General features: G+C 58.7%; 2 protein-coding genes across 11 annotated transcripts; both read right to left on the bottom strand.

The window, feature by feature from the left end:
* Window positions 1-1,906: 1,906 nt before the first annotated feature.
* Window positions 1,907-13,388, bottom strand: USP19 (ubiquitin specific peptidase 19). Of its 8 annotated transcripts, none has more exons than XM_055083097.1 (27): window positions 13,308-13,388; window positions 11,538-11,800; window positions 11,240-11,275; window positions 10,940-11,068; window positions 10,720-10,853; window positions 10,344-10,646; window positions 10,005-10,227; window positions 9,724-9,880; window positions 9,538-9,609; window positions 9,307-9,422; window positions 8,984-9,204; window positions 8,706-8,901; window positions 8,494-8,627; window positions 8,226-8,384; window positions 8,031-8,141; window positions 7,434-7,544; window positions 7,248-7,349; window positions 6,340-6,480; window positions 6,126-6,244; window positions 5,770-5,907; window positions 5,344-5,657; window positions 5,128-5,238; window positions 4,823-5,039; window positions 4,587-4,739; window positions 4,325-4,485; window positions 4,065-4,243; window positions 1,907-2,396 (listed from the first exon to the last, which is right to left on the bottom strand). In XM_055083097.1, the coding sequence occupies exons 2-27, from the start codon at window positions 11,662-11,664 to the stop codon at window positions 2,280-2,282; spliced, it is 3,981 nt and encodes a 1,326-aa protein (XP_054939072.1). In that variant the 5' UTR covers window positions 11,665-11,800; window positions 13,308-13,388; the 3' UTR covers window positions 1,907-2,279. The 8 variants fall into 8 exon arrangements, with proteins under 8 accessions (XP_054939072.1, XP_054939073.1, XP_054939068.1 ...); XM_055083098.1 differs by lacking the exon at window positions 13,308-13,388 and adding an exon at window positions 13,018-13,270; XM_055083093.1 differs by lacking the exon at window positions 13,308-13,388 and adding an exon at window positions 12,607-12,987.
* Window positions 13,389-13,642: 254 nt separating this feature from the next.
* LAMB2 (laminin subunit beta 2) lies at window positions 13,643-25,382 on the bottom strand. Of its 3 annotated transcripts, none has more exons than XM_007129882.4 (33): window positions 25,248-25,382; window positions 25,075-25,160; window positions 24,785-24,957; window positions 24,558-24,693; window positions 24,403-24,476; window positions 23,809-23,997; window positions 23,655-23,718; window positions 23,218-23,420; window positions 23,008-23,128; window positions 22,482-22,670; window positions 22,100-22,279; window positions 21,866-21,978; window positions 21,518-21,597; window positions 21,296-21,428; window positions 20,941-21,099; window positions 20,736-20,863; window positions 18,853-18,985; window positions 18,474-18,666; window positions 18,253-18,396; window positions 17,774-18,005; window positions 17,527-17,690; window positions 17,222-17,446; window positions 16,918-17,135; window positions 16,718-16,814; window positions 16,255-16,627; window positions 15,971-16,155; window positions 15,656-15,897; window positions 15,228-15,576; window positions 14,690-14,897; window positions 14,471-14,612; window positions 14,211-14,387; window positions 13,960-14,119; window positions 13,643-13,889 (listed from the first exon to the last, which is right to left on the bottom strand). In XM_007129882.4, the coding sequence occupies exons 2-33, from the start codon at window positions 25,157-25,159 to the stop codon at window positions 13,753-13,755; spliced, it is 5,406 nt and encodes a 1,801-aa protein (XP_007129944.1). In that variant the 5' UTR covers window position 25,160; window positions 25,248-25,382; the 3' UTR covers window positions 13,643-13,752. The 3 variants fall into 3 exon arrangements, with proteins under 3 accessions (XP_007129944.1, XP_007129943.1, XP_028341534.1); XM_007129881.4 differs by having other exon boundaries at window positions 25,253-25,382; XM_028485733.2 differs by lacking the exon at window positions 17,222-17,446 and having other exon boundaries at window positions 25,253-25,382.
* Between the last annotated feature and the right edge of the window lie 697 nt (window positions 25,383-26,079).

Raw genomic sequence — 26,079 nt, 5'->3', positions numbered from 1 at the left:
AGAACCGTAGCCACGCCAGCCCTGTGCTGAGTCCACAGCTGCAGGTGTCTAGCTCACCACAAAGATGCCTAAGATGAGCAGAGTACCTGATGCCACCCAAGGACTCATTACAGCACCATGACCACCAACACTAAGTCCTGCAGGTCTAGTGATGGCCCCCTCAGTGGGGTCAGGGCCTGTACCCTCTTCCCTGGTTCTGTCTACTGGCACCTCATAGTGCTTCCCTCATAGTGCTGACCCTGTGGCTCCATGTCACAGGATGAGGCAGTTGCTCCTACCAAGAATGCCACAAGTAGCAGTGGCAGGCTAGCCAGTCCTCTGGAGCCCTTCGACTTGCACAGAGCAGAACCATGAAGTTGGATGTGTGCATCCCCAGGGTACTGGCTTGCTCGCATAAGCCTCTGGCACTACTTCAAGGAAAATCAAGAAAACAATGAACGAGGAGAAAAGCCAGGGAGAGCCAGCAAGGCCCAGCTGTGGCATGGGAAGAGGCAGGGTCCAGTAGCCAGACCTACGGACAAGTCCCTGTGGCACAGGCTGATGCAAAGAAGCAGCAGTGGCCAGTGCTGAGGGCCATGGCAGCCTTGTGCAAATGCCCCAGAGGGTAATGTGGCAGGCTCAGCAGCAGCAGGGCTATGATCAGAGGTGGACAGAGCCCCTTGAGTAGTGCATCCAGCACATGCAGATCACCAGTGGCCAGACACTTGGAGCTGCACACAGTGAAGGCCCAGCACAATCCTGTTGCAGCCCATGCCTAGCAGCCCCTCCAGCAGTGTGCCAGCACCAACACCCAGCTTGGCAATTCCACCATTACTGCAGGGCCTCACAGCCAGCAGCCCAGGCCCCTCTCCATGGCCAGCAACACCACATGGCCCTTGTGCTGTTGTCCCAATAGAAGAAACCAACACCAGTCACAAGGCTAGCTTTCTCCAGGAGCTCCTTCTGTTCTCCACCACCCCTAACTCCCTAACTCCAGCCAAGGAGTACTAGCAGGGCCCACATGCTGAGCTTTTTGTAATACCCTCAGGCTTGTGGGCAGGATGGACCTGCCAGAATCCTGCCCCACCCCTGCCTGCCCTACACTCTTTCTGGCTTACCTGAACACCTGCCTCAGGAGTACCTTTGCTCCCCATCTCCCCCCAGCTGGAGATGCCCAATCCTAACCCCAAGCAGTTGAAGAGAAGAGGAGGCAGCATTATCCATGAAGAGAGGCACGGAGGCTTCTCACAAGACTTGCCCTTGTGGTATGTGTACAGAAGGCAAGCCTGCTGGGACAAGCCTGCAAACCCACTGTGGGTAAACAGCCTGGGGCAGCTGCTAGAAGCCAAAGTTTCAGGAAATCAAGGGAAGAAATGTCCTGGCAGGACCCCACACCCTCCCTCCCACAGAAAGCCAGCTAAGATTAGCTCTGGTCCTCTCTGCCTGTCCTTTTGGAGCAGGGTCTCCTTTCCCACAGCAGTTTTTTTCCTGCTCTGCTCTCCCAAGGGATCCAGGTGGTTTTCAAACTACAGCAAAGAAAGACCTGAGAAAAGAGACTTCTCTCCACCCCCAAGTACTTCCTGACCTGCTGTCTGGTTGTCAGCCCCAGGCTGCTCCAATGCCTGCACCTTTTACCCCATGCTGTCAGCTTCTGGAGCTTCATGGGGTACACTCCACCCCTTGGGTGTGAGGTACCAACAATGTTACCAAGCATAGCTGCCTCCATGTGGGACCCAGAACCAGTGGGAGCAAAGGGCAGGGGTCAGGCCCCAAAGAGCTGAGGGCAGTGGGGGCTTCACGACCCAAAGGGCCTGACCAGAGCACTTCCAGGGTCTCTCACACACACACACACACACACACACACACACACACACACACACACGGAAGAGGAGGTAGTCACAGCACCTGGTGTATCACAGTGACCAAGTCTGCTTATTTGTCATTTATTTTTAAAATATATTTAAACAGCAGCAATCACTTCCAAAATGCAAAAAAAAAAATTACAATTTTTAGAATAAAATTATAATGTTTATAATGCGAGTCAGAAAGAATTGAAGGTACAACTGAGAATCAAATCACGCAGCACTGGGTGTGGCTGGAGAAGCCAAGGCCCACTGGTTGTGGGGGTCAAGTTGACAAGAGGTCCCAACCAGTGAGGTTTCCACCCTCAAATCATACCCCCCCAACTCCCCATTGACGAAGCCAGTGTTCTCTAGGTTAGAGAAGGAGAAGCGTCAAAGAGCTGGCCCTCTGTGGGGGATCCCCCAAACCCAGTCCCCCCCACCAGCCAGGGGGACCTGCTAATCGACCTCCTCCATGTTGCTGTAGGTGGGGGCTGGGCGGTCCACAGGGGGGGCGAAGCGTTCAGGGGCTGTCCGCGTGGGGGCCACCTCGGGGGCCTGGCCAGGGCCTAGTCCCTGCAACAGAATATGAGGACAGGGGTTGGGGGCTGCCCAGTATGCCGCCTGGCATCCCGGGGGTGCTGGCTTGGAGCCCTGGCACCCAAGGGAGGGCCCCAAGGCAGGCGCAGACAGCAGCGGCGTTGAGACAGAGAGACGAGATCGGCCTGAACAGTCTCGCTTTATTAACACTTTAAATACAGGAAGCTGCTTGGGCAGGGCTAAGCCCCAGGCCAAGGGTAGGAGCAGCAGGACAAACGGACAGACAGCTGGACGGGATACCCACCCTAGGATGGTCTGCCCCTGCAGGAGCCACAGTCCCCACCCTCTCCCATCAGATGCACACACTGAGGCCCAAGCCCAGAGTTGGTCCCCACCACAGTGGCAGGCATGGCCTGGCGGGCAGGTAGGTAGGCCAGCTCATAGCAGCTGCCTGCAGGCGAGCTCATCTCCAGGGACTCTGGGATACCAGAGGATAGAACATGTTGAGCACGAGGGCCACCAAAGCTGCCACGGTGCCCAGAACAAAGTATCGGAAACAGCCCTCGTCTGGTGTGGTAGGGCCACGTGGAGGGGGGCCCACCCAGTCCTGGGGCCCCCAGGGACCCAGGGGCGCAGGCCCCTCGGGTACTGGCTCCTCCTCGGCCTCCAGCTCCTGCCAAATCCGGGAAGCCTACGGTGTGCGGAAACGGCCATCAGCACCCAGGGCGGGGGTGATGGGGTAGGGGGACCCAGTGTCCCCAAGACCCCTGGCCATGACAGTCCCGCCCAATGTAACCGGCGCTAACACCCTACATCCCAGGTCAAGCGGCAGAGAAGTGGGCAGGCAGGAGCCAAGTGGGCCACTCGCAGGGTTGTCTAGATGGAGAGCACCACAGTGGGCGAATCTTGATAGCATTTTGGCCTCAAGAAGCTCCCCAATCGACATGCAACTTCCCCGCGGGGGTTGGGTGGGGGTGGGGGTGAGGGTGAGGGTTAGTTGGTCAGTTTTTAAGCCCAGGCTTCCCACAGAGGAGACTGGCTCATGGAGGACAGAGCTGCCAACCCCAGAGTCATCTCCTGGCTCCCTCCCACCTACATCCAGATCCTGATCACTGTCTGAGTCTGAGCATAGCGGGCTCAAGGGAGGAGAGGACAGCAAAGAGACCAGTCCAGAAAAGAGTTGCGGATGTGCCCACCAACCAGGCCTATGGCATCCCATGTCAGTAAGGGAGATAGAAGATCCCAAAGGCACAGTGGGGACAAAAGCTCACCTCAGAGAGGGTGACGGCCACACTAGGCTATGGCCTGCTGGATAGTCCCTGTCCTGAGTGCACATCAGAACACAGGGATGATCACAAGTGAGGGTCTGTGGGCTAGCATGTGGGGAGCGTGCAGAGGGAAAGCTGGGAGGTGTTAGGTATAGTCTGTTCACACCACTGTACCCAGTGAAATTTGGAGCAGCTACTTGGCCCGTAGCCTATGCACACACCAATGGCAGCGTGTTGCTGTGTGTGTACCTCTGTAAGTATCCCTGCAGCCTGGGAATCGCTCTGGCTAAGACTTTGATGTAAGGGAACCCTGTCTGTGACTCTTAAAAATCCCAAGGTTCCAGGGGCCTAGGGCTGTAGGAGAGGAAGCTGTGCCCTACCCCCGCCCATCTGTGAGTTGGGCCCCACTAGCCTGAGCAGCCTCCCCGTGCCTCACCTGGCTGGCAGCAGACTCAGCTGCAGGGCCTAGGTCTGGGTGGTGTTCAGAGTGACCTGCCCGGGGGGGCCTCTCCACAGGAGAGTTCCGCCGGCGGTAGAAGAGTACATAGGCATAACGCGTCACGACCTGGCTCTCGTCTACTGTTGTCACCGTGCTGTCATCAAACAAGCGCCAGCCTATGGCAAGGTGGGAAGAGTGTGAACATACCCTGCATCAACACCCCTACCATCTATCCTGCTGGCTGCATGTGCCCTCACCCACGTCGCTGCGCTGGCTGCTGCGATCATTGGGCAGGCGTGCACAGGCAGTGTAGTGGCCACCGATCATGCCTCCATAGTGGTTGATGACAGCATACAGGTCATAGCTGGGCAGCTGCTCCTCTTTCTGACCGATACAGAACTTGCTCAGGTCCAGGTTCCTATGGTACCAGCCAGAGAGAGGTGAGACAGTCAACAGGTGCCCTGGATGCTGACCTTGGCCCCCATGCCCTGACTACAGTCACAAGGGCCCACTGCTCACCGAACAGGGAACTCCACCAAGTCATTGATCTTGTCACGCCAGATGAAACTGCGAAAGGAGAAGCGCTTGAGCTGCACGATGAGCACATTCGGCAGGCGCCACAGCAACAGCTGCTTGGAGGCCTCGCGGTGTTGTTTGCACTGCGGGCAGTACCTGACAGGGGACAGAGGCGGAGTCAAGACCAACAGACCTCCACTCCACTCTTCCCCACTACCTGCCTGCTGCCCTGTTCTCACCAAGCCTCCTCAGGTGCCAGCACCTCAGGCCGCGTAAAGAGGTTCAGACACTGGTCCAGAGTGAAGTGGCCAGCACGGGCAGCCTCACCAGCAGAGCCTGGATCCTCAGCACATTCCAGCTCCTTGGAGGCTACCAACACAAACTCCTGCAGGCGCTCATTGTTCCGCCAGACTAGAGCCAGGCTGCAGTCATCACCCAGCTCTAGTGGGGTGTCTCCTGGAAACGGGCAGGGAAGGGAATCATACAGCTGTGGAGAGCAGCCAGCCCAACCCATGCCAGGGGTCCCTCCCACGGCCTCAGACACCTTTGTCCTCTAGCCGCTGCTCTCGGTTGGATGCATCAATTCTATAGATAAAGAACTGGGGTGTGTGGGAATTCATGGCTTCACTTGAGTGTTGGTACCCGGGCACAGCAGCTGTGAAAGAACATGATAATCAGAGCTTTCCTGTCTCCAAGAGCCTAAACAAGCTTCCTCCAACCTCCCCTACCCCAGCTCCAGAGCCTTTCACCAGACTTTTACCTTCAGGCCGGGACACCCTCTCACCAGCAGGCAAGGAGCCAACTTCAATGGGCCCACTGGCCAGCATCTCAGAAGAAATTCCACTGGTACTGGGCACAGGGCCCCGATCGGGGGATGCCCAAGCCCGGGGGACCCCTGTGTCCCCCTCAGCCACAGGGGTCACCATCTGGAGCTCCGGTGGCTGAACAGGGTCCCTGTCATTGTCCCCAGCCTCCAGGGAGCTAGTGGACAGCAGTGTGTTGCAGCCAGGGCCCTGGGACTCCAAGGCCATGCGGCCAGGCTGGAAGGGTGGCTGGAACACACTCACAGAGTACCTGGTAACAGGCAGCAAAAGCAAGTAAGAATCCAGACCAACGTGTCCGACACCTCTGCACTCCACCCCCACCCCCCACCTACCCCACCTTAATCCAACCACTGGGCACTTACCGGGCATAGCCCTCTAGCAGCTGAGCAAGACGGGCATAAGTGAGGCGTGAGGCAGGTACACTGACCAGGAAGGGGTAGCCAATGTTCTCAGGGCGGCAGAGGCCCTTATGGTCAGGCCAATGGGTTTTCTGACAGAGCCTGGAGAGAAGGAGGAGGTAAGACTAGGGCCTTAGCCCCACCTCAATACTAGGGCTAGACCAAGGAACTGGGTATGCCAGCCCTGCCTCCCCCAGGGTCTGGTAGAGTGGGGTGGCAAGTAGAGGGCTTAAAATATATGTGCCTTTATGTGGAGAAGAGGTAGGGCAGCAAGTGGAAGGTGGAGAGGAGGGACGGGGGGAGACCACGGGAGTCCTCACTGGTTGCAGTAGCCCACGCGGTAGCAACGGGTACAGCGCTTCAGCTTCTCATCCTCTGACTGCTGCTTCCGCTGGCAGGCTGCACACTTGGAGATGGGGATGCTGGGCACCTGGGGGCGCTAGGGTGGGTCGTCTGCCTCAGTGAGGCCAGGCCAGGCAGGAACGCCCCCCTCCCCCATCAGGGCCCTGTGCCATCAGGTTGGCCCCCACTCACCTGTTGCACCTCTAGCACCACCACCCGCTCCTTAGCCAACTCTGGGGATAGCAGCTCGAAGCAGAGGAGCGTGTCAGAAGGTGACACAGTGTCCAGTGAGTGGGAGGGCAAGAACACACGGTGGAAGCGATTCTTAATCACCTGGGGACAGAGAACACACAGATCCTATGTGAGGACAAGCCCTTTCCCTGGCCCTGCCCCAAAGCACAAGAAGAAGATCTGACCTTGATCTTGGGTCAATGGGGGCAGGGTTGGGGATTGTGGCCCAAAAGAAGTATATGCTTCTGCTGGCCCCAGCCTCAGTGCCCAGTGGAATAAGAAGCCTGGTGCATCACAGAGAATGAAAAGACCAGGATTGGGGCAGGTATCAACCATACCAGCTCTCCACACCAAAGGCCTCTACCCGGCTGTCAACCAGTGGGCCCTGTTGAGACTGCACCATGGTTACTATGGAGAGGCCACATTCAAGGAGGCATCTCCCTACCTCTACCCCCCCTGAGGTAAAGGGACACTACCAGAAAGCAGGCTAGGAACCTTTGGAGAAAACCAGCACACAGATCTGGGAAAACAGGAGGGAGAAGCAGAATGGATGGAGAACGTCTATAGCTGGTGGATGGCTAGTCCTGCAGCTCAAGCTCCTTGTCTGAAGAAGGAAGAGCAGCTGGGGGCCAACAACAAAAGGGGGAATAAATCCAGATGATGGCTGGGAACTGAGGACACCTCAGTTACATAGCCCAAATGCCTGGTTTCAACCATGCCTCAACCAATAGCACCCCACCTGTCTCTGTGCAGTCACACGCACGTTTGTGTGTACACGTACAGATGCTAATGATCGTACACACGTATCTGCGCACTGCAAACACAGACACGTGTCCATGTGCGTAAGAGCCTTGGAAAGACAGACACACCTCAGCCAGACGCAGGTTCTCAGGCTTCACGTGGACACTCTGAGACAGGGAGTCCAACACTTCACTTGCACTGGAGTTCTCCTTGCTGATGCTCACCAGAAACTGTGGTGATAAGAATACAGAGTCCATGGTGGGAGGTAGGCCAGGGTCTCTGCGAAAGCCCAGCAATACGGGCTTACTTCTCACCTTGACCGGCTTGCTGTGGGGCTCCCGGGCAAAATAGAAGATGGGGAGAACCTTTTGCTTCTGTGGCAAGGGCACCGGCAGGTACAGGAACGGGTCAAAAGTGATGGAGACCTGCAAATGTACAGTTGCCACTGGGTGGCCACAGAGGGAGTGGGGGGCAGGATGCTTGGGCCCTGAGAGCCCAATCCACGCCCTTGGATGGCTCTCAGGGTCCCACAGCCAACCAGCAAATTCTCAGGCTTGACAACACTAGATGGACCAGAAGAACCATTAGGAGAGAACAATCCCTGTTTCTGGTAGTTCAGGCCTTCCTCAGCCAAGCCACTTTAACCATCTGCCCCTCACTTGCACACCTTGTGCCTTTCCAATCTTACCCATCCCCACCCCACCTTACATCACCCAAACATCACTTTTACCTCAGTCAGGAAGCCTACCAAGCCTGACCTCTGCAGCCCACACAGGGCCTAAGGCCTCCCCCTCACCTTCTTTGCCCAAATCTTGCCCTGCAACACCTAAAGATGCACATGTCTCTGACCCCATTCTGACCAGGATAGCTAGGACAAGCTGGGGGTGTCTTTCTAGGAGAGTCCGTCACACCTTTGCGCACACGGGGCACACCAGCTTCGACTTGTACTGGCCCTGAAATAGGTCCACGATGAAAGAGTCATTCCTCATCTTGTGCCGCTGCCAGGCTTCCTCAGCTACCACCTGAGGAGCAGAGTGGTGAGAACCGAGGAGACCTGGGGACTGGGACGTGCATAAGACATGCCCACCTCCGCCCTCAACTCTGACCTCATCAGGTCGCCCATCTGAGTCCACGGTCTCCGTGTAGGGCTTATTCTGAATACGGTTCAAGTCCTCGTGCAGCCCATCCAACAGGAAAGCCATGAACTCCTGGGCATCGTGCTGTGCATAGCCTGTGAACTGGCTGGCCTTGCTCGCCACAATGGCCTGGAAACAGGGGCAAGATGTGAGCATGGAGCCCCAGCACCTACCATGCACCCAGCTGGCTGGCCCTTCCCACCCTCTCCAGCCAAGGGTAGGAGTGGCCACAGATCACCTTCAACTTGGAGGGCTGGAAGGCATGGTGGGTTCCCTTCCACAGCGCCCGGAGCAGCACAGCAAAGCCGATGGCCAGACGCCCACCAGTCCCCAGTGGGTTGTTGTAGTTGATCTCGGCCTCAAAGGAACGGTCTAGGGACAGTAACCAAGTAGAGGTGTGAGCAGGGGAAGATATCCCCCATTCCCAGGGCTGCAAGCCCCCATTCTCACCGTGGAAGAAGTCCCGCAGCTCCCGAGTATTGGACAGAGACTGGATGACACTGTTCATGAAACAGGTGTTGCCTAGATTGACAAGGCCAGTGAAGCCCGGCAGACACACCTTCTTCTCTTCCTCCTCCTCTTCCTCCACGCTGTCTCCACTCACCGGGCTGTGGGGCATTGGAGGCACCATACATGTGGGCTTGGGCTGTGGGAGCAAGAGGGGCATGAGAGAGCAGCCCTGGGCTCTCCAGCCTTCATCCTTGGCCCTCCCCACCCAGGATTCTCACCGATGCCAGGTGTGGCTCTGGCTTTGGGGCTACATGCTCCATGGGGGTGCGGGCTGCCACACCATCTAGGCCTGTGTCCTCAGATCGAGCCTTGGGTTTCTCCTTCTCCACAGCCCGGGCTTCCTCCTGGCCTGTCAGGGGGTGGGGGGTACCTCCCGGTGGGGTTGAATCCAGAGGGGTTGGACCTGTCGGCACGGCTACCTTTGCACCACCCACTGCACCTTAAAAAGGGGGAATGGTGGGGCTGGTGGTTAGCAGCATGTGGCACGGGGTGGGGGTCTGGGTCATGAGGACTGGGCAATGAAGGGAGCTCGTGTGCAGACCTCGTGCAGCTGGGGCCTCCAGGCCCCCCCAGCGCTGACTCTGCCGCTTATGAAGGCAGATGTCGATGCGAGAGGCCGTGAAGCAGAAGGTGCACTGCTCTGGCTCGATCAGGTTCCTGCAGGAAGAGGCTGAACTCAGAAACTTAGGTGGAGGGGATGCAGGGCTAGATGGGTCAGGGGGATGGAGCCCAGGATGGGACAGGCACAGTGGCGGGGCCGGGCACCACCCACCTGAGCTTCACCTGCCAACGGAAGATGGTGTGGGGCCCACAGCCCGGGTGCAGTCTCAGGAAGTTTCCATCCCTGCAGAGGCAGAGCAGGGGCAGAGAGCAGGAGAAGAGGCAGGAGAAAGAACATGAGACACACTGTCCTGCCTGAAGCACACTGTCTGCCCTGTGTGTCTGCCCACCCACCCACCTGGTCTGGAAGATAAGCGTGAAGTCCTGCTCGCGGAAAAGCACTCGAGATGTGTCCCTGCAGATTTCCTTCACGTACACGTGCACCACCACTGAGTCCGGCCCCTTCTCATACGAGTCATTCTTGACAAATGCCAGGTTCACCATGGACTTGGGCTCTATGTTGAGACCACATCTCAGCACCACCCAGGACAGGTTCCAGCCTGTTCCTACTCTACTTCCTACCCACCCACCAACCTTGCAACCCAAACTAGAGCTCTGCCTGCCCACCCCCAGCCCCACCTTTACCATCCACCAAGGCTGCAGCATCTGCTGCCACTGCCATCTCCTCTTTGGAACGATCATCTTTCTCAGGGTCTCTGCTCCGGGCCATGACTGGGGACACTGGGTCATTCCTGGGGGCTACTGCCTTCTTTCCTGTCAAAAGTGCTAGATTCTCCTCTGAGCCCAGGAGGCAGGTCTGGGGGTTCAGTGGTGGTACACGGAGCTGTTCCTCAGCCTCAGCCTGTTCATGGCGAGATTGTGGGCAGGATCAGCCCTGGGTCTGGCAGGCGGCCCCCCACTGCAGTCCACACCCTTCCCCCTCACCTCCCAACTCCCAAGCAGGCACCCCACTCTCACCTGGGTGGCCGGCTCAGCCAGGAATTGGGGGGCATCACCCCGGGGTGCAGGGCCATCTCTGGACCCTTCCCCCTCCGGCCCTCTGTGGAGATGCACAGCCCTCTTGGCGCTGGGCCCTGCCTGGGTCCCAGGGCCAGCCCCTGCGCCTACCTCACCACGGCCCTGGGCCCGCTTCTGGTTCCGGGCCTCCTGTTTAGCCCGGCGGGGCTCAGGGCCTGGCTCCAGGGCAACAGGAGACGGCTCCTGCCCATTCTCCTGGCACCGCAGCCCTGGCACCAACTCCTGGGTCCCAAGAGGTTTCTTCTGCCAAAGATACAGCAGTCAGGCCCTGTTAACTACACTGAGTATCCCTACCCTACTCTGCTCTGGAACTTACCAGGAGAGAGGGCCACGTGAGCAGAGGCACCTTCTTGGGCAGTGACAGCTGCAAGAGGCCACCTTTGCGAGCCTGCACTTTGGTGCAAGAACTTTCTATCTCAGCATAGAAAACACCACCCCACTGCCGACCACCTGGCAACAGAGTGGGAGGAGTGAGCTGGGGTGGGGGATATCAAAGGATTCAAGTATACTGCTGGGCTCAAAGCAGATAGACATACCTGGAAGCCGCACCACACAGTCTGTGTCTGTGAAAGCAGCATCTACCTCCTCCAGCCGCAGGGGACCGGCTCCCACACGCAGCTTGACAAGCACCTCATCAGCACTCTGCCTCCAATCAAGCAACAACTCTACAGAGGGAGTGTCAAAAAGACTGTGAAGGTCTCTATGAAATTTTGATGGGGGTAAGCAGGTACCAGACGCCCAGCCCTAATGCAACTGCTCTAGATAAGGGCTACATCCCCAGTGCCCCCTCCTCTCCCCTAGCACTCTATCATCCAAAAGGCTTATTCATTACTCACCGTCTTTGGTCGGCTCCTCCCGAGTGAATGCTGACCCTGACAACAAAGGAAAGAACAGGGAAAGGATGATGGACAGGCAGCCTCCAAGACTCTAACATCCCACCAAACACCATCTTTAGGACTTCAGCCAAGTACCCCAACTTCAAAGCTGAGGCTCTCCCAGCCTGCCATTGGTCCTTCTCTCAGCATCAGACCAGGATGGAAAGAACAGCAAAAAAGTCATCTCCCAATCCCCAATCTGTATGCTCAATAGGAAGGGAGGAGGGGAAGGCCACAAGCACTCCGGGAATGCCACTACCACCTCTCCTAGGATCTCCATCCTTGCTCTCCTGGTTTGCTCGATCCTTCTGCTGCTTCTTACTGGTGGCCTCCTCCAGTCCTGGGGGCCCTCTCCTTGGGCCTGTGGTGCTGGCCCCGCCAGACATCTTGAGCCGCTTGGGTGACAGCCAGAGTGCCCCGGGGTCGGCAACGGTGTCTGGGTCAGGGCTACGGCGCTTTCTTCCTGGCCCAGCTATCTTGGCAACTCTTTGTGGACAAATTCTCCAGCAACGAACTGACAGCCTAACGAGAAGGGGACAAGTGATCACTACCAAGGCCCAAAATTTGCTCCTTGGTTACACCCAGGGCTCAGCAACCTGGGACACTTCTAAGCCTACGGAGCAATATCTCTTTACTACCTGATGTAGCCCTAGATACTCTCACACTATTCCTAAGGGAGAATAAATAATGCAAGTAGAAACAACCACTTCCGGCTGAGCCTCCTAGATGCCTGCCATACAGACTCACAAAGAGAGAAGCCTCACTAAGGAGGTGTCAGGTCAAGGCAGCCATGGCCTGGGACCAGGCTCCTCCAATCTGGAGAGGAGCCATAGCTCCAGCCCACAGGGCTGGCGCGCTGAGCTGGGTGCTCACTTTTCCTTCACTCTCACTGGCTGCTTAGTCACCACCCGAGAAGTAGGAGGAAGGCAGGAAAGGAGGAGACAGACAATTAAACAGCAGGAGAACCAGGCTCCGTGGCTGAAAACAGGCCCAGCCCAGGTGCTACCACTGCCCAGGCATCATCTTGAGGTTAAGGAGCCCCACCTGCCACCTGCCAGTTCCCACCCTCCTCTGAACCTGCTTCTGTGCACTGCTTGGTTTTTGTTTTTTGTTTTCTTACATCTGGAGAGACTCCTCTCTCCAGCTGCTCTCCTATGCAAAGAGGGGCCTGCAAAAGCTAAGGTGAAAAGGGTATTCAGATGTCACATTTCCCTTTCAGCAGCATCTCTGCCTCAGGGTGGGCATGCAGTCTGAGACTGAAACAGACATTATCCCCTTCCTTCCCATGTCCACCCCCTCAGCTCTTAGCCAGTTTCCCACAGACCCACCAGTGGATTCTGGGCTGTTTCTCCATCCAAAATAAAGTTCTCAAAATTGAGATAAGGGTGGGGATGAACGAACCATGGATCCAGGACCCCTGGCAGCCTCAAGCATGGCCTGAGACACTAGTAGGACAGATAGTGACGAGTCTGTGTTCCCCAGAGTGTGAGTGTGTGGCTGTGGGGAGCGGAGGTTTGGCGGGGGACGGGGGGATTCTTCTACGGGTCAGATGTGGGACTGGTGGGCTGGATCTTCAGTGACGACAGGTCCAGAATCGAGGGGTGGACATCTGCCGCCTCTTTGCTCCCAGGCCCCAGCTGAAGGTCGCGTCCCTACCCTCTCCTTCTGGGACGTTGAGGAGGGAAAGGGGCTGCCTAGAGACCCAAGGTGGCCTAATACGGCCGCGCGGGGTTACTGACCACAGACCAGCGCCCCGGCCAGGCTGCGACCCAGCTCCAGCCTCCGAACCCTGGGCCCGCCACCACCTCCTCCAGGAAGCCGCCCTCGCTCGCCGCCAGCCCCCTCCGAGACGGCAGGCCGGCCACAGGCTTTAGTGTAACGGCCCCGCCTGCATCAGTGGGCCCGGCACGCCGCAGGGCTCGAGGGGTGGAGACTGGTACGGCCCGTGACCTTGAACAGGTCGCCCCAGGCCCGCGTCTCTGCCTCCCCGCTCCGGCGAGACGGGCGAGCAGCGGCCAGCCCCACTCACCGAGCGAGGCCGCTGCAGCCAGCCCTCTTCGGGCCCTGGCAACCCGCTCTCGGTTCCGGTTCCGGCGTCAGGTCGGTTCCGGTTCCGGCGCGCCCCTCCCCCGTCCCGGCGCCGCCACCACCGCCTCAGCTGCTTGTTTTGTTTCCACTTCCAGTTACGGCCGTGGGTGCCTGAACGCAGAGCTAGTGACGCACTTCCGGCGCGAGCAGCTCCGGGGCGGGCCAAACGGAGGAGGCGGGGCTCCGGTGCCTTGGCCTTGGTGGGGCCCTGCTGGTGGTAGCTTCTAGGTTCCGCCCAGACTCCGCCCTCCCCAAATCAGAGTCGGTCACACAGGGGGGATTCACACTGGTTTATTGGGGGCCTTGCCAGGCTGGGGACTGTTCCATGCACAGGCAGTAATGCGTGCGGGGCGAGGCTGGGGACTAGGGTAGGCCTCGGGTAGGGGTCACTGGCAGGTGTTGTAGATCTGGACCTGCAAGTTGATGGCTTGAAGCACACTGCGCATCCTGGCCTCCAGCCCGTCCAGCTGAGCCGCTTTGCCCTCCAGCGCCCGCTCATTCTCCTCATAAGTGCCTTCCAGCTCTAGGAGAGACAGGTCTCAGATGTAGGGTCCTTCTCCCAGAGTCCCACATCTCTGGCGTCCCATCCTCACCTTGCAACCGCTGCAGCTTGTCTTGAGCAGCCTGCAACAAGCCGCGAGCCTCATCCCGCAGTTGTTCTGCCCGTGTCTGCGCAGCCAGCACACCCTGGGCCTTGCGCTCAGCCAGGGCCCTCACTGTCTGGTACTGGTCACCTAGTGGGCCCTTCAGCAGCTGTGGATATGGAGGTCCGGGGCAGGGTGGTGGCCCAGTGGAGGCCCAGCCTCTACCCCCACCCCTTCCAACTGGCTCTGCCTCAACCCACCTGTTCAGCTTCCCGGGCACGACCCTGGGCACTGCCAGCTGTTTCTTCAGCGCTAGAGGCTGCCAGGCTATTCCCTGCTCGCTTCAATTTCAGAGCCTCCAGGAGACCATCCAATTGCTGAGCCCGCTCACCTGCAGAGCTCAATGCCTTCTCTGTACCTGCCATCCTCTCCTGCACCTGCCACGGGTGGGCCTAGGGTTAAACAGGTTTATGCAGCATGCTCACAACCTTGCCCCACTGATGTCCCAGGGAGACCACACCTGGTGCAGGGTCTGCTCTGTGTCCTGTGTGTCAAGCACTGCCCCCTGGATGGCACTCTGAGCAGCACCCTGTGCCCGCTGGGCCTCCTCCAGCGCTGCCTGTACTGTCTCTGCCTTCTGTTTCTCACCCTCAGCCCGGCTCCTGGAGGAGAGAGGGAATCAGGGCCTGCAAGTATCAGAACCAGGTGTCAAGGTTGGGGTCCAAGGTTGGGGTCAGACCGTGCCCGCTGTGCGTCCTTCAGTAGCTGCTCTGCCCGATGCACGTCTCCCACAGTACGCGCCAGGATCGTGTCCACATCTGCCAGGCTCCGGACCCGCTCTGCAATCTCGCCCGCCAAGTGCCGGATCTGCTCAGGTGACGCTGGGATGGAGAGCTCTAGCACCCGTGTGGCCACCATCTCAATGCTATCAGGATCAGCCCCCTCCTCTATGGGGACACAGGCAAGGGCTTAAGGACACAGATTCCCCAGCACGGGCATGGGGACACAGTCTTGGGGTATGGACTCAGGGACCACACATGGAGTATGGATTTGCTTACAGGCATAAGGATGTAACCACAATGACAGGGACTATACATGGGACATAGATTCAGGGTCGTGGACTTGGGGACTACATATGGGCACGGGCTCAGGGTCCAGACACCCTGAACCCTTGCCCATCTGTGGTCACAAACACAGGTACAGTACAGGGCCTGACCCAAGTATGAACACAGACATGGGAGAAACACCACATGGCCTGGGCCACAAGGGAGGCTCACGGCTGAGGAAGTCCTTCACACTCTGGATAAGTTCCCGCAGTTCCTGGTTGGCCTGTTCCACCTGTCCCCTGGAAGCATTAGCCTTGTCCAGGGCTGCCTGGGCCCGCTGCTGTGCCTCGCCTGCCTGCCGACGGGTCTCAGCTACCTGGCTGAGGATGCCACCACCTTCTGCCAGTGCCCGCTGCAGTTCTGCCTGTGTGTGGCGGGCCCGACCCAGCGCCAGATCCGCCATGGCTGCTGCCCCACTGCAGCTGAGGCCCCCGCAACGGGGCTGCCCATCCTCGTCCCGACAGCCGGCACCCCCGCAAGGGCTCGTAGCACAGGGTGCATCTCCCGGGGACCCACACACCTGCCAGGCACAGAACAAGTCAGGGCCTGGGGGAAGGAACAGCCACACCCATATGTCCCACCTGACACTTGTGCCTCACCAGTTCATTTATGCCTGTCAGGCTCAGGGCATGGGTATGGGCAGAGAGCTCGCCCAGTGCCTGCTGGTTGGCCATGTGCTTGCGGTTGAAGTCCTTCCTTCGGGCAGCCATCAGCACCTCTGTCCGGTGCCGGGTGCCTGCTGAGTTGCTCACAGGGCTGGGCACTGTCAGGGCTGACATATTGGCACGACGTTCTGCTTCTGCAGACAGGCTGTGGGCATGGCGGATGCTGTCATAGGCACCTAAGTCGGGCAGAGGCAGGCAGTCAGCTGAAGATCAACCCTGATCCACCCACCTAGTTGGCCAACAACTCACCCAGGAAATTTGAATGCTTGAGCAGGTCCAGATGCTGGTCAAGCTGCCGCAGTGTGAGATTAAGTGCAAGCCCGTCTCGCTCTAGACTGCTTAGTGCATGGTTGGCATTGAAATTCTCGTCCTGCACATCTGTGAGCTCTGCTTCCAGCTGGGTCAGGTGCTCAGTGGCCTCCCCAATTTCACGCCTGCATGGGGTGATGGGGAGATGTTGTTTATAGAGACTTCAGCCCTAATGCATCGGGCCTCTGCCCCATCCCACCATGTATCCTCAGGCCCGTCCGCACCGCAACTCCTCTGTGGCCTCCACGAGCTGTGCAGTGGAGGCAGCTGAGGCATTACGGGCACCCACAATCCCCTGCACAGTGCCCAGCTTCTCCTGCATGTGCCAGAAGCTGCTCTCAAAGGCACCCAGCACACCCGTCTGCTGCAGCTCCTGCGCCCACTGCTCCAGGCGCCGTGTACGAGCAGCCAGGTCCTGTACCACACGGTCCCAGTCCCCGAAGCACGCGTGGCAGGGGTGGCAGGCAGGAAAGACGCCCGAGAAGCCACGGGCACACTGGTCACAGCGCACGCCAGACATGCCCAAGCGGCAGCTGCAGTGGCCTGTGGAACGGTGACACTGAGGTGTGTCTATCCCACGAGGGTCACAATCACAGGCTGCAGGAAGATGGCAGACCACAGAGTTAGGGCGCCAGTGGGGCATCCTGGGAAGTCCCCCATCCACCCCGGCCCCACGAGCCCCCTTACCGCGGCACTGCAACCCAGGGTCTCCCCAGTGGAGCTCCTGGCACTCAGAACAGGTTCGCCCACCGAAGCCAGCACGGCAGTGGCACTGTCCTGTGAACTAGAGTGGGAACAGGGCAGAGATCAGTCAGAGGCTGAACCCTCAAGACGTGAGGCAGGCAGCTGGCCCCATCTCCCCAGGGATCCACAGGAAGATCCCATACCTCATTGCAGGTGGGGCCTCTGGCTCGGCTTGGGTGGCAGGCACAGGGCTGGCAGCCATGGCCACTGGTAAGGTTCCAGAAGTTGGGGGCACAGCGGTCACAGCTAGGGCCCTGGACATTGGGCAGGCATGGGCACTGCCCACTGCTTGGGTCACAGTTGCACCGGTCAGTGGATGGGCACTGCTGGGGATCTGTGCCCAGCAGGTTGCAGGTGCAGCCTATGCCAGCCAAGATGAGCACACTGGTTAAGGGGAGCTGGAGCAGGGAGCCCCACCTCAGCCATCCCCTCCATACCCACACTCACGGTGACAGCTCTGTCGGGCAGCCTGCCCATGGAAGCCAGGCTTACAGTGGGCACAGTGCGGCCCCTCTGTGTGGTGTAAGCAGCGCAGGCATTGCCCCGAGTGGGGGTCACAGGCATCAGGGTCCGTGGGGTCAATGTTACCACTGCACTCACATGGTTGGCACTGGCCGCCTGGCCTTGATGGGTCCCCAAAGTGCCCAGGGGCACAAGCTTCGCACCGCAGCCCTGCCCACAGTCGAGGGAAGGCGTGAGTGCTCAGCCCAGCTGCCCCACCCTGATCCCACGCCTGCATCTTACCCACTCACCTGTGTAGCCTGCCCTGCAGTGGCACACTATCTGCTGGGAGTACCCATCCCGATGGCAAGAAGTAGCAAAGTGCCGCCGGCTCCCAGGGCCTTCAGGGCAGGGACACGGCCGGCAATGGCCCCCATATGGCAGCCGTGGGTCCCCGTGGAAGCCAGCAATGCACCTGCAGAGAGAAGGAAGAAGAGCTGTGTCATCCCTGAGCAGCCCGCCCACCCACCAGCTCACTCATAGCTGCTTCAAGCTCACCTTTCACAGTGCTCACCCCCTGTGTGGTCACGGCAGCCCAGGCAAGCGCCTGTGTGGGGGTCACATTCGTCTGCATGCCCGTTGCAGACACACGGCCGGCAGTTAGGGAATCCCCACTGGCCACGCTGGCAGCGGTCGCAGCGAAGCCCAAATGCACCAGTTCGGCAGGGGCATTGCCCATTGGTTGCTTCACACAGGCCACTGAGTGCCCCCTCAGGGCTGCACTGGCAGGCTGGGGGCAAGGCAGAGGCTGAGCCAGGGAGAGGGTTTGAGGGGAGTTTGGGTGAGGTCACGGTAGAAGGTCAGGGAATGGAAGAGAACTGCAAGTGACCAGGGCTGAGAGTACGGGGTCCAAAGCAGAGTTGGAAGAAGGAAGAAGCAGAGCCAGAGGAAGGAGGAAGAACAGTAGTGGCAGCGGGGCAGAGGTGGGGGCGGTGTGTGGAGAGAAGAACAGGAGGGACAAAGGGGCAGGTGAATACCTTGACAGCCTGTGGGGCCAAAGCCATAGTAGCCAGGGGCACAGAGGTCACAGCGGCGCCCAACCACTGCAGGTTTACACAGGCACTGACCGCCATGGGGGTTGCACTCAGAGCTCAGTGAGCCCTGGGGGTCACACTGACAGGCTGTGGGGAGAGGGGACAGGGCAGGTCAAGCTGAGCCCACACACCTCCGCCCCACCAGCCAAACCACAGGCACTCACGCAGGGCTCCGTTGTAGACCAGTGTGGACAGGCTGATGAGGAGGGGGGCGCAGGCCTCAGAGGGAAGGGTCTTGCTGGGCACCAGACCCTCCTCATGGCAGCGGTAGTGTTCAAAGGTGGCACGGCGCTCCAGAGAAGCCGCATCACCCCCACTAAACATCTCCAGCACCAGGACACGGGGCAGCAGCACCAGCTTAAGAGATGAGCAAGGAAGAATGAAGTTCAGACCCAGGACCATGTTGGAACTGCCAGGACACTAAGCTTAGCACTGCCACAGACCTGCCTCTTCTGTCACAGACCCCTTCTATACAGTCACCACTACAGGACCCATCCCACAGGCCCTGCCATCTTGGTTGGTGTGGGAAGGGGAACTATTCACCGAGTCAATGAGTAGGCTGGGTCCAGAATAGGGGGCCTCAGGCTGGGCACCTCCTCCTGTTCGCACCAGCTTGAGATGCAGCTTGTAGGAGATGCCAGGCTCAAGGCAGACAGGTCTGGGAAACACCATGTACCTGAGGTAGGCGAGGACAGGTATGGGGTCACCCAGGGTTCCCGTATCCATCATCTTGGGCCTCCCCACCCCACACAGAGCAACCAAATCATTGGCCAAGAAAGATGCTAGGGCTGAGCCAGGCCAAAAACAGCTGGACAGCCTGACGGAGAATCTCTACAGAAGATTCCCATAAATGTGCCTTCACTGGAATCATCACCTGTGCAGACAGTCTTGCTGAAAACACTCCATACAGCCTTGCAACCCCAGAGCATTTCCCTGGCACAAATGCTTGCCAATTTTCCCTCAATGCCCTTTTTACGCTTCCTCCAACCTCAACCTCCAGCCTCCAGTCACGGCTCCTCTTCACCAAGACTGCATCACCTCCCCTCACCCCAGGTCATTCCCATCAGCCTGCAAACCCATGCTAGGGTTCTTTTATCCCCCCTGAAAAAAATCTTTGCTCAAGATTCGAGGCTTTCCCTGGCTGCTGCTTTGTCTTTGCTCTCCTGACCAACAAACCCCTAAAATGTAACTGTAGTCACTGCCTCCACTCTCTAGCCTCGCACTCCAGGGGAGCTTTTGCCCCCGCCAGCATGCCATAGAGTCAGCCTGTCCCAAGGTCACCAGTGACCTCCAGTTAGCCAAACCCAGCGGCCACTCCTCTATTCCTATCTGCTCCAGCGTCCAGCAGCATGCAGTGAGGTCAGTGTGCCTTCCTTCCTGAGACGCTCTTCTCTTGGCTTCTGGGACCTTGTCCAGACTCCTGATTTCTCCCCATCCCCCAGCTACTCCCTCTTTACTGGGCTCTAACACTAGAGTACCCCAAAGCTTGGTTCTGCTCCTCCTTCCTTTCTGTGGTCATTTAATCTAGATCCACCTCTTTAGGGACAAGTCCCAAACTTACATCTCCAACCTGAGCCCTCCAGTAATTCCAGACACAGAAATCCAACCACCCACTGGCCTTGTCCCCCATGTCTAAGCATCTCAGAACTGCTCCTTCCTATGTCTCCATCTCAGCGAAGAGCACATGCCATCCAGATGCCCAAGCCCAAAACCCTAGAGTCACCTTTCCACTTTTTCTCCCTTTCCTAAGCCATCAGCTCCGCCACTGGAACCCTCTGGAAACTTCCTTTTATCGCCACCTCAACTGCTACACCTGTGTCCATCCAGCCCACTGTCACTCAGCTAACTCAGTAGCTGCCAGCAGATCTCCCAGCTTCCACCTTGGCCCGTTAGGTGTATTCTCCTCTCAGAAACTAGAGGAATCTTTGCTAAACATAAGTCACAGTTGGCAAAATGTCTATAATGGGTACAGCCAGGTTCATTATGCTATTCTCTGCTTCTATGTATTTTTATTTTTATATGATAAAAAGTTCAGAAGAAAGTGATGAAAAAAGATATATGAGACAAATACTACCCAAAATATAAAAAAGCCTTAGTCAGACCAGTTACATCCCCACTCAGAGTACTCTGATACCCTCCCTTCCCCCCAAGGGCACTACCTATCCTGACAATCAATGGACTCCCCTTATTTCCTGCCTTGGCCTCTGGAACTTAGACCCCTGAAGGAGCAGGTCTTGTTCTATCTACTTCCTTCCTCTGACCAGTGCCATGCCCAGCAGCAGCTGGCAAACAGTACACAGGAGGAGGAGGCACTTGAAGGAAGGAACAGATGAATGAGCAGGGTGGGTCTTCCAAGTGCCCTCCAGGGAGCTTAGGGCTGACCCACAACCCCCCACAGTTGTAGGTGCTACCATTAGTGTCCTCACCTGGTGCCTGGTCGCAGAGTCCCTGGGATGTGGTCATCCTTGGGCAGCACGTGCCCACATGGGCTGTGGGCAGATACAGGCCCTGGGCGCTGCACAGTCAGTTCCATCTCTGCCCATTGCTCAGGTACCTGGGGGAATGGGGTGATGGATGAGATGCTCCCACACCCAGAGGGTCAGCTCTGGGTTAGATGTCACAAGGTCTGACCTGGGGCTCCAAGCGCAGTAGCAGGTCATAGTCCATGGCTCTTGGTACAGAGGCCACCAGGAACTCCAGTGCCTGGCCTTCCCGCAGCCTAACAAAGCCTGGGCCAGTCCAAGATGGAATCCCCCCAGGGGTCACCGGGCGCTCCACCACATCAGGTACCTGGGAAGCAATGCGGCTGGGGGTGCAGGCTCAGGCAAGGCACTGCCTCTTTTGCCACAGCCTGTCCCCAAACCCCAGCTCTCTAGTTGAGGCCCTGCCCGAGGCAGACACCCTCCCTACACCAGGCACCACCCATAACCCTGCCTCTCCAGCCATAGTATCACCCATGCCCTGTCCTTCAACAGCGCCCCCCTACCTGCCCCCGGGCTTCCTCAGCCTCCCAAATTAGGTGGTCAAGGAAGGGTCGGAAGTAACCAGGCTGCACCTGCTCACAGCGTCGCCCCACCATGTTCTGGCGGCAGCGGCACTGACCTGTGGCCTCGTTGCACCTTTGGAACACACGGTTACTCAAGAAGGATCCCCTTTCCAGCCCAGGATCTTTTCCCACCCCTCCCAGGGCCCCTTATACAGTACTCACTGGGGATCCAGGGCACCACCGACATCGCAGTCACATGGACGGCAGCCAAGTAAGTCGTGGCTCAGGCCCCAGTGGCCAGGCTGGGGGAGAAAAGGTTGCTGAGGGCCAGAAATAGACCCCCCTCTCTGCCCAACAGGGAATCCAATGATGGCTCTCAGCCTCTACCACCCCTTAGGGAAAGCATGGCCTCCCGACGACTGGCCTCCCGACGACTTGGCCTCCCAGACCTGAGGCCTCTCAACCAGGATCGGACCCAAAGCCCTCAGCGCCCACCCAGTGGGGCAGGGACGCCACTCCCAGCCCTATCCTCTGAGGATAAGTGCAGAACTCCAGCCCCTCCAGTCGCACCAGACAGCGGTTGCAGCCACGTCCAGTCACTAGACGCTTGCAGAAACAGGCTCCACTGTTGCGGTCACAAGGGGTGCCCCCCGGCACTGTGCCCCGTGTATCACACTGACATTCTGCGGAGAAGGAGACCCATCAGCACTTTGGGGAGCTGGGGCAGTGCTCGTGTCCAGTTGGGTCCAGAGTAAAAGGTCAAGGGTTAAGGTCAGCACAGGAGTTAGGACAGGAAGCACATACGCTGGCAGCCTAGAGGGTCACTGGCACTGAGCCCAAAGAAGCCATCACGGCACTGCTGGCAGCGAGAGCCCACCACATGTTCTTTGCAGCGACACTGGCCTGAGACCAGCCCCAGTGCAGGATCATCATGGGGATCACAGCGACCACCGTCTTGGGAACCCATGGGGTCACAGTCACAGGCTGAGAGCACAGAGAAGTGCAGGGTTACCCTATGCCAACTAGCCCAGCACCAGTCATCTCTCAAGCCCCCACCCTAGATTCCCAGTCTGGCTCCACCCTCCATCCCCCCACCCCAAATCCCTGCAACCTGGACAGCAGTCTGGCACTTCAGCTCATACCCCAGGATCAGCCTTCCCTCTCCCATGTCCAATTCCAGCCTTACAGCGGCACACGGCTGGGTCTCGCAGGTCCTTGGTTGGGTCACGGTAGAAGAAGGGTCGGCAGAGCTCACACTGGCGCCCAGCTGTGTTGTGCTGACACCCATCACACACACCTCCACTCACGTTGCCAGATGCCAGGTATATGGCCATGTCGAAGTGGCAGCTGTAGGTATGCCCATGGCACTCACACTCTTGGGAGAGGGGAGGGAAGAGCAGGGCAAAGGCCACTTGAGGGACCATGTCCTGAGGGTAAGGGGCTTAGGGGCCCCCAGTGCCACCTTAGGTCCCTGCCACAGGCCAGAATTTGTGGGTGGGGGTTCAGGGACTTTAAAGCTTCAGCATCATACTGGGCCCCTAACCAGAGCAGACTGTGGCAGAGGGTTGAGGGAGTCCCCAGGGGCATCAAGACCAGGATACCCTTCAGTCACAGCCTAGGTGTTAGGGGCTTAACCAACCAGCTCTAGGTTCTGCCCAGGGCACAGCCAGGCCACAGAGTCCTGGGGCTATGAGGGCCGGGGTCTCACTCACTCCTGCAGGCGTGACTGTGGCCGTCCTCAGCCGGATGCCAGGGCAGATCATGATAGAAATCCTGACACTGCTCACAGTTGAAGCCACGAGTGTTGTGTTTGCAGATGCAGGCCCCATGAACCTAGCAGGGTGGGTAGACAAGTGGTCAGCACTGTCCAGCCATGCCTGCCCCTGCCCCCAGCCCTACTCCAGCCAGCTGAAGACCCTCACCATGCCCTCAGCATGGGCTGGTGCCCCTGGGGCGGGTGCACACTGTGAGGCATGTCCATAGCAGAAGCAGTTGCCACGCACAACCAGCTCGTACAGGGCATAATAGTACTTCTCGCGGATCTCCCGCCGTGGGTCAAGCAGGTTGTCTCCGAGCGTGTGTAGCCGTGTCAGGTTCACCCGTAGGTTGGTGATCTTTAGCAGGTCTAAGTGGGGGAAAGGGGTTGGGGGCCAGCTGTCCAGGCAGGCTCTTGCTGCCCCATGCCCACCCAGGAGCTGAAGCTGCCAAGGTCACCTTGGGAGACCTCCTGTCTACAGCTATATGAGCTAAATTGGACTTGGCACCTGCCCTAGGAAGCACCCAGAATAGCTACTGAGGCCCCAGATAGTCACCAGCCAGACGCTGGGACTGCGCCAGCCTCAAAGAATGGAACACTCACTCTGGATCCATGGGCTATAGGGGTCTGGAATAGGGATTGCAGGGTCCAGCACACGATAGATGACCTGGAAAGGCATAGAGTCATTAGAGACACTGGACCTGCCTCATGCCCATCGTGCCCCTTTTCTGCCCCAAGCCCAGATCCCAGCCCTCACCTCGCCTTCAGTAGATGGCTCAATCTCTGAATAGCGTGACTCACAGACTACGTCATCCCAGTGCCGTGGGGGGGCCAGTGGGACTCCTGGGAAGTCAGCCCCACAGTCATAGGAGAAATATCTGTACACGTGCCAGGTGCGTCCAAAGTCTGCTGAGCGCTCCACCAGCATGGCAGCAGGGCGAAACGTCTGGGTGGGGAGCATGGCTGATCAGTGGGCACTAGGACCCAAGTCCAGCCCAGGCCCATCTAGAGCCCTGCCCAGCTGGGGCCTGCCCTCAAGCAGCTCACAGACAGGTGGAGGTGACCAGGGGAAGCCAAGCAAGGATCAGGAAGGGAAGCCACCTCTAGTGGGGAGACTCAGCGGTCAAGGGGCCCAGGGAGGCAGCGCCTGACCCAGCCTGGGATTGAGGCAGCGTGTACAAAGGCCTGGAGGGGGGAGGCAACAGAAGGTGTGGGAGGTGAAAGAGCCTCCCATCCAGCCAGGGCACAGCATATGAGCACAGGGAGGCTGGGCTGAAGAGCTGGGACTCTGTTCAGGGGCAATGGGGAGCCAAGCAGGGTGCTTCAAGCAGGCTCCCAGACACGCGGGCACCTTGAAGGTCATAATGAGGTGCGTGAAATGGAACTCAGCCTCCAAGTCCAGCTGGATGGTGACCACGGGGACACCTGGGGCAGGAGTCGGAGGTCAGGGACTTGAGGCTACTTGGTGGACAGGCCTGCTCACCCATACCTCACCCACAGCCTCACCATTCTCTGACTGCCACCAGGCTGCCCGGCGTTGTGGTGCGAAGCTGGTAACTACATTCTGGATGCGATGGCTGTTTGGGTTGTCTCTAGCAGAGAAGGGGCGCCGGGAGTCACACAGGAAGCATTTCTTCTCGTCCTGGGTCGGGTCAGGGTCAGGATCAGCGTTAGTGCCTAAGCCAGGGCCGGCACCACCCTGACTCAGCCCCCCACCTCCACTCCAGCCACACCTGCAGGTGACTGACGATGCAGTAGGGCTGGGGCCCGTGCAAGCCACAGGTGGATGAGGCGGTCAGTCTGTCAGCACGGCCCACCAGCAGGTCCCCTGTGGCGGGGTAGCAGCTTCCCCGCGAACAGCCTGGCACATCCGGGGCCAGGGCCTGGGCCAGGGCGGTGGCCAGCTCTGGGAACAGGGGGTCAGCTGGTTCTGCTGCGCTCCCACCCCGTAGCCCCAGAGCCAGCTACCCCAGGACCCACCATCACATCCCGCAACCCCCAGGCCCTCACCAGGCCCTCTCACCACTCAGCAGCAGGCCCAATAGAAGCTGCCAGGGCCCAGGCTGTCCCCGCAGGTCCCTCCCTTGTTCTCCTGCGGCCCACTCCATCCTGAAGAGGAGAGGAATCAGGATGAGGGGGGATGAGAGGTCTGGGGACCATGCCCATCTATCCCCTCCCTTGGGGTCCCGTGTTGACTCTGCCTGTGTGGGTCCTTGGCCGATTCCCCACTCGGTCCTCCGTCGGTCCAGCGGTCCCTCCACTAGCTCGCAGTCCGGCGACTTTGAGCAAAGTTGGGAAGTACGGCAGGAAGCAAAGCACGGAGCGGATCTCGGCAGGAGCACAACATCGTGCAGAAACCCCCACCTCTCTGGAAACGACCCTCACTCTAGAAACTAGACACAGGCTGGCTCACCTGCAAATCTTTATTGTGCCCCCATGCTCAGGTCTGCACAGAGCCAGGGGAACACAGGGTTTTGGGCTCTTAGGCCACTATAGTTAGGGGATGCACCAAGCAGGGGCTATGGCACAAGCAAAGGAGAGGAGTCTGATCTTTAAAACCTCAAGTGGCCCATGGAAACTAGCCTTTGTCCCCAGTGTCGTTGGTGCTGTGGAAGTCACCATCAGTTAGGCTTTTCAGTCCCAGGGCTCCAGCATCAGTGGGGAGGTGGAAGGGTGCACTCAGGGTGTCAAGCTCCCCTATTCAGGGATGTGGGATGGACAGCCTGGCTGGAAGGACAGGACAACATAGGGGTAGGGGGGGAGATGAAGAAAGGCCATCTCCTGCCCAGGGTCTCCGCTTCCCCCAATCACTACAACAAGTAGGCATGAGAAGAGCTCAGTTTCCCACTATGAAAATGAGTGCTGGTCACCGACAACAGACCAGAGCAGTAGCGAGCAAATCCAGATCTTATGGCTCTTCATCCACTCCGGGCCTTCGGGCCCACCGAGAGCGCCTGAGCCCGGGCTTGGAATGCGCGCTGCCCAGAGCCCATGCCCCACCCATGCCCCTGGGACTGCGGTAGGGACC

Source organism: Physeter macrocephalus, unplaced genomic scaffold (genome assembly GCF_002837175.3).
Source record: "Physeter macrocephalus isolate SW-GA unplaced genomic scaffold, ASM283717v5 random_534, whole genome shotgun sequence".
Taxonomy (NCBI): Eukaryota; Metazoa; Chordata; class Mammalia; order Artiodactyla; family Physeteridae; genus Physeter; species Physeter macrocephalus.
The sequence above is the reverse complement of the archived record's forward strand: the minus strand, read 5'-3'. Positions and strand labels throughout refer to the sequence as shown.

Coding starts and splice junctions, on each gene's coding strand:
- USP19 (XM_055083093.1), bottom strand. CDS start 12,632: ATGGAGAAACAGCCCAGAATCCACTG. Junction 11,276..11,537: donor TGGAGATCCTAGGAGAGGTG/GTAGTGGCATTC, acceptor CTTTGTTGTCAG/GGTCAGCATTCACTCGGGAG. Junction 9,423..9,537: donor CGTTGGCAGGTGAAGCTCAG/GTGGGTGGTGCC, acceptor CTCTTCCTGCAG/GAACCTGATCGAGCCAGAGC.
- LAMB2 (XM_007129882.4), bottom strand. CDS start 25,159: ATGGAGTGGGCCGCAGGAGAACAAGGGAGGGACCTGCGGGGACAGCCT. Junction 21,429..21,517: donor GGTGGTGCCCTGGATCCCCA/GTGAGTACTGTA, acceptor TGTGTTCCAAAG/GTGCAACGAGGCCACAGGTC. Junction 16,815..16,917: donor GAGGCCCCACCTGCAATGAG/GTATGGGATCTT, acceptor TTCCCACTCTAG/TTCACAGGACAGTGCCACTG.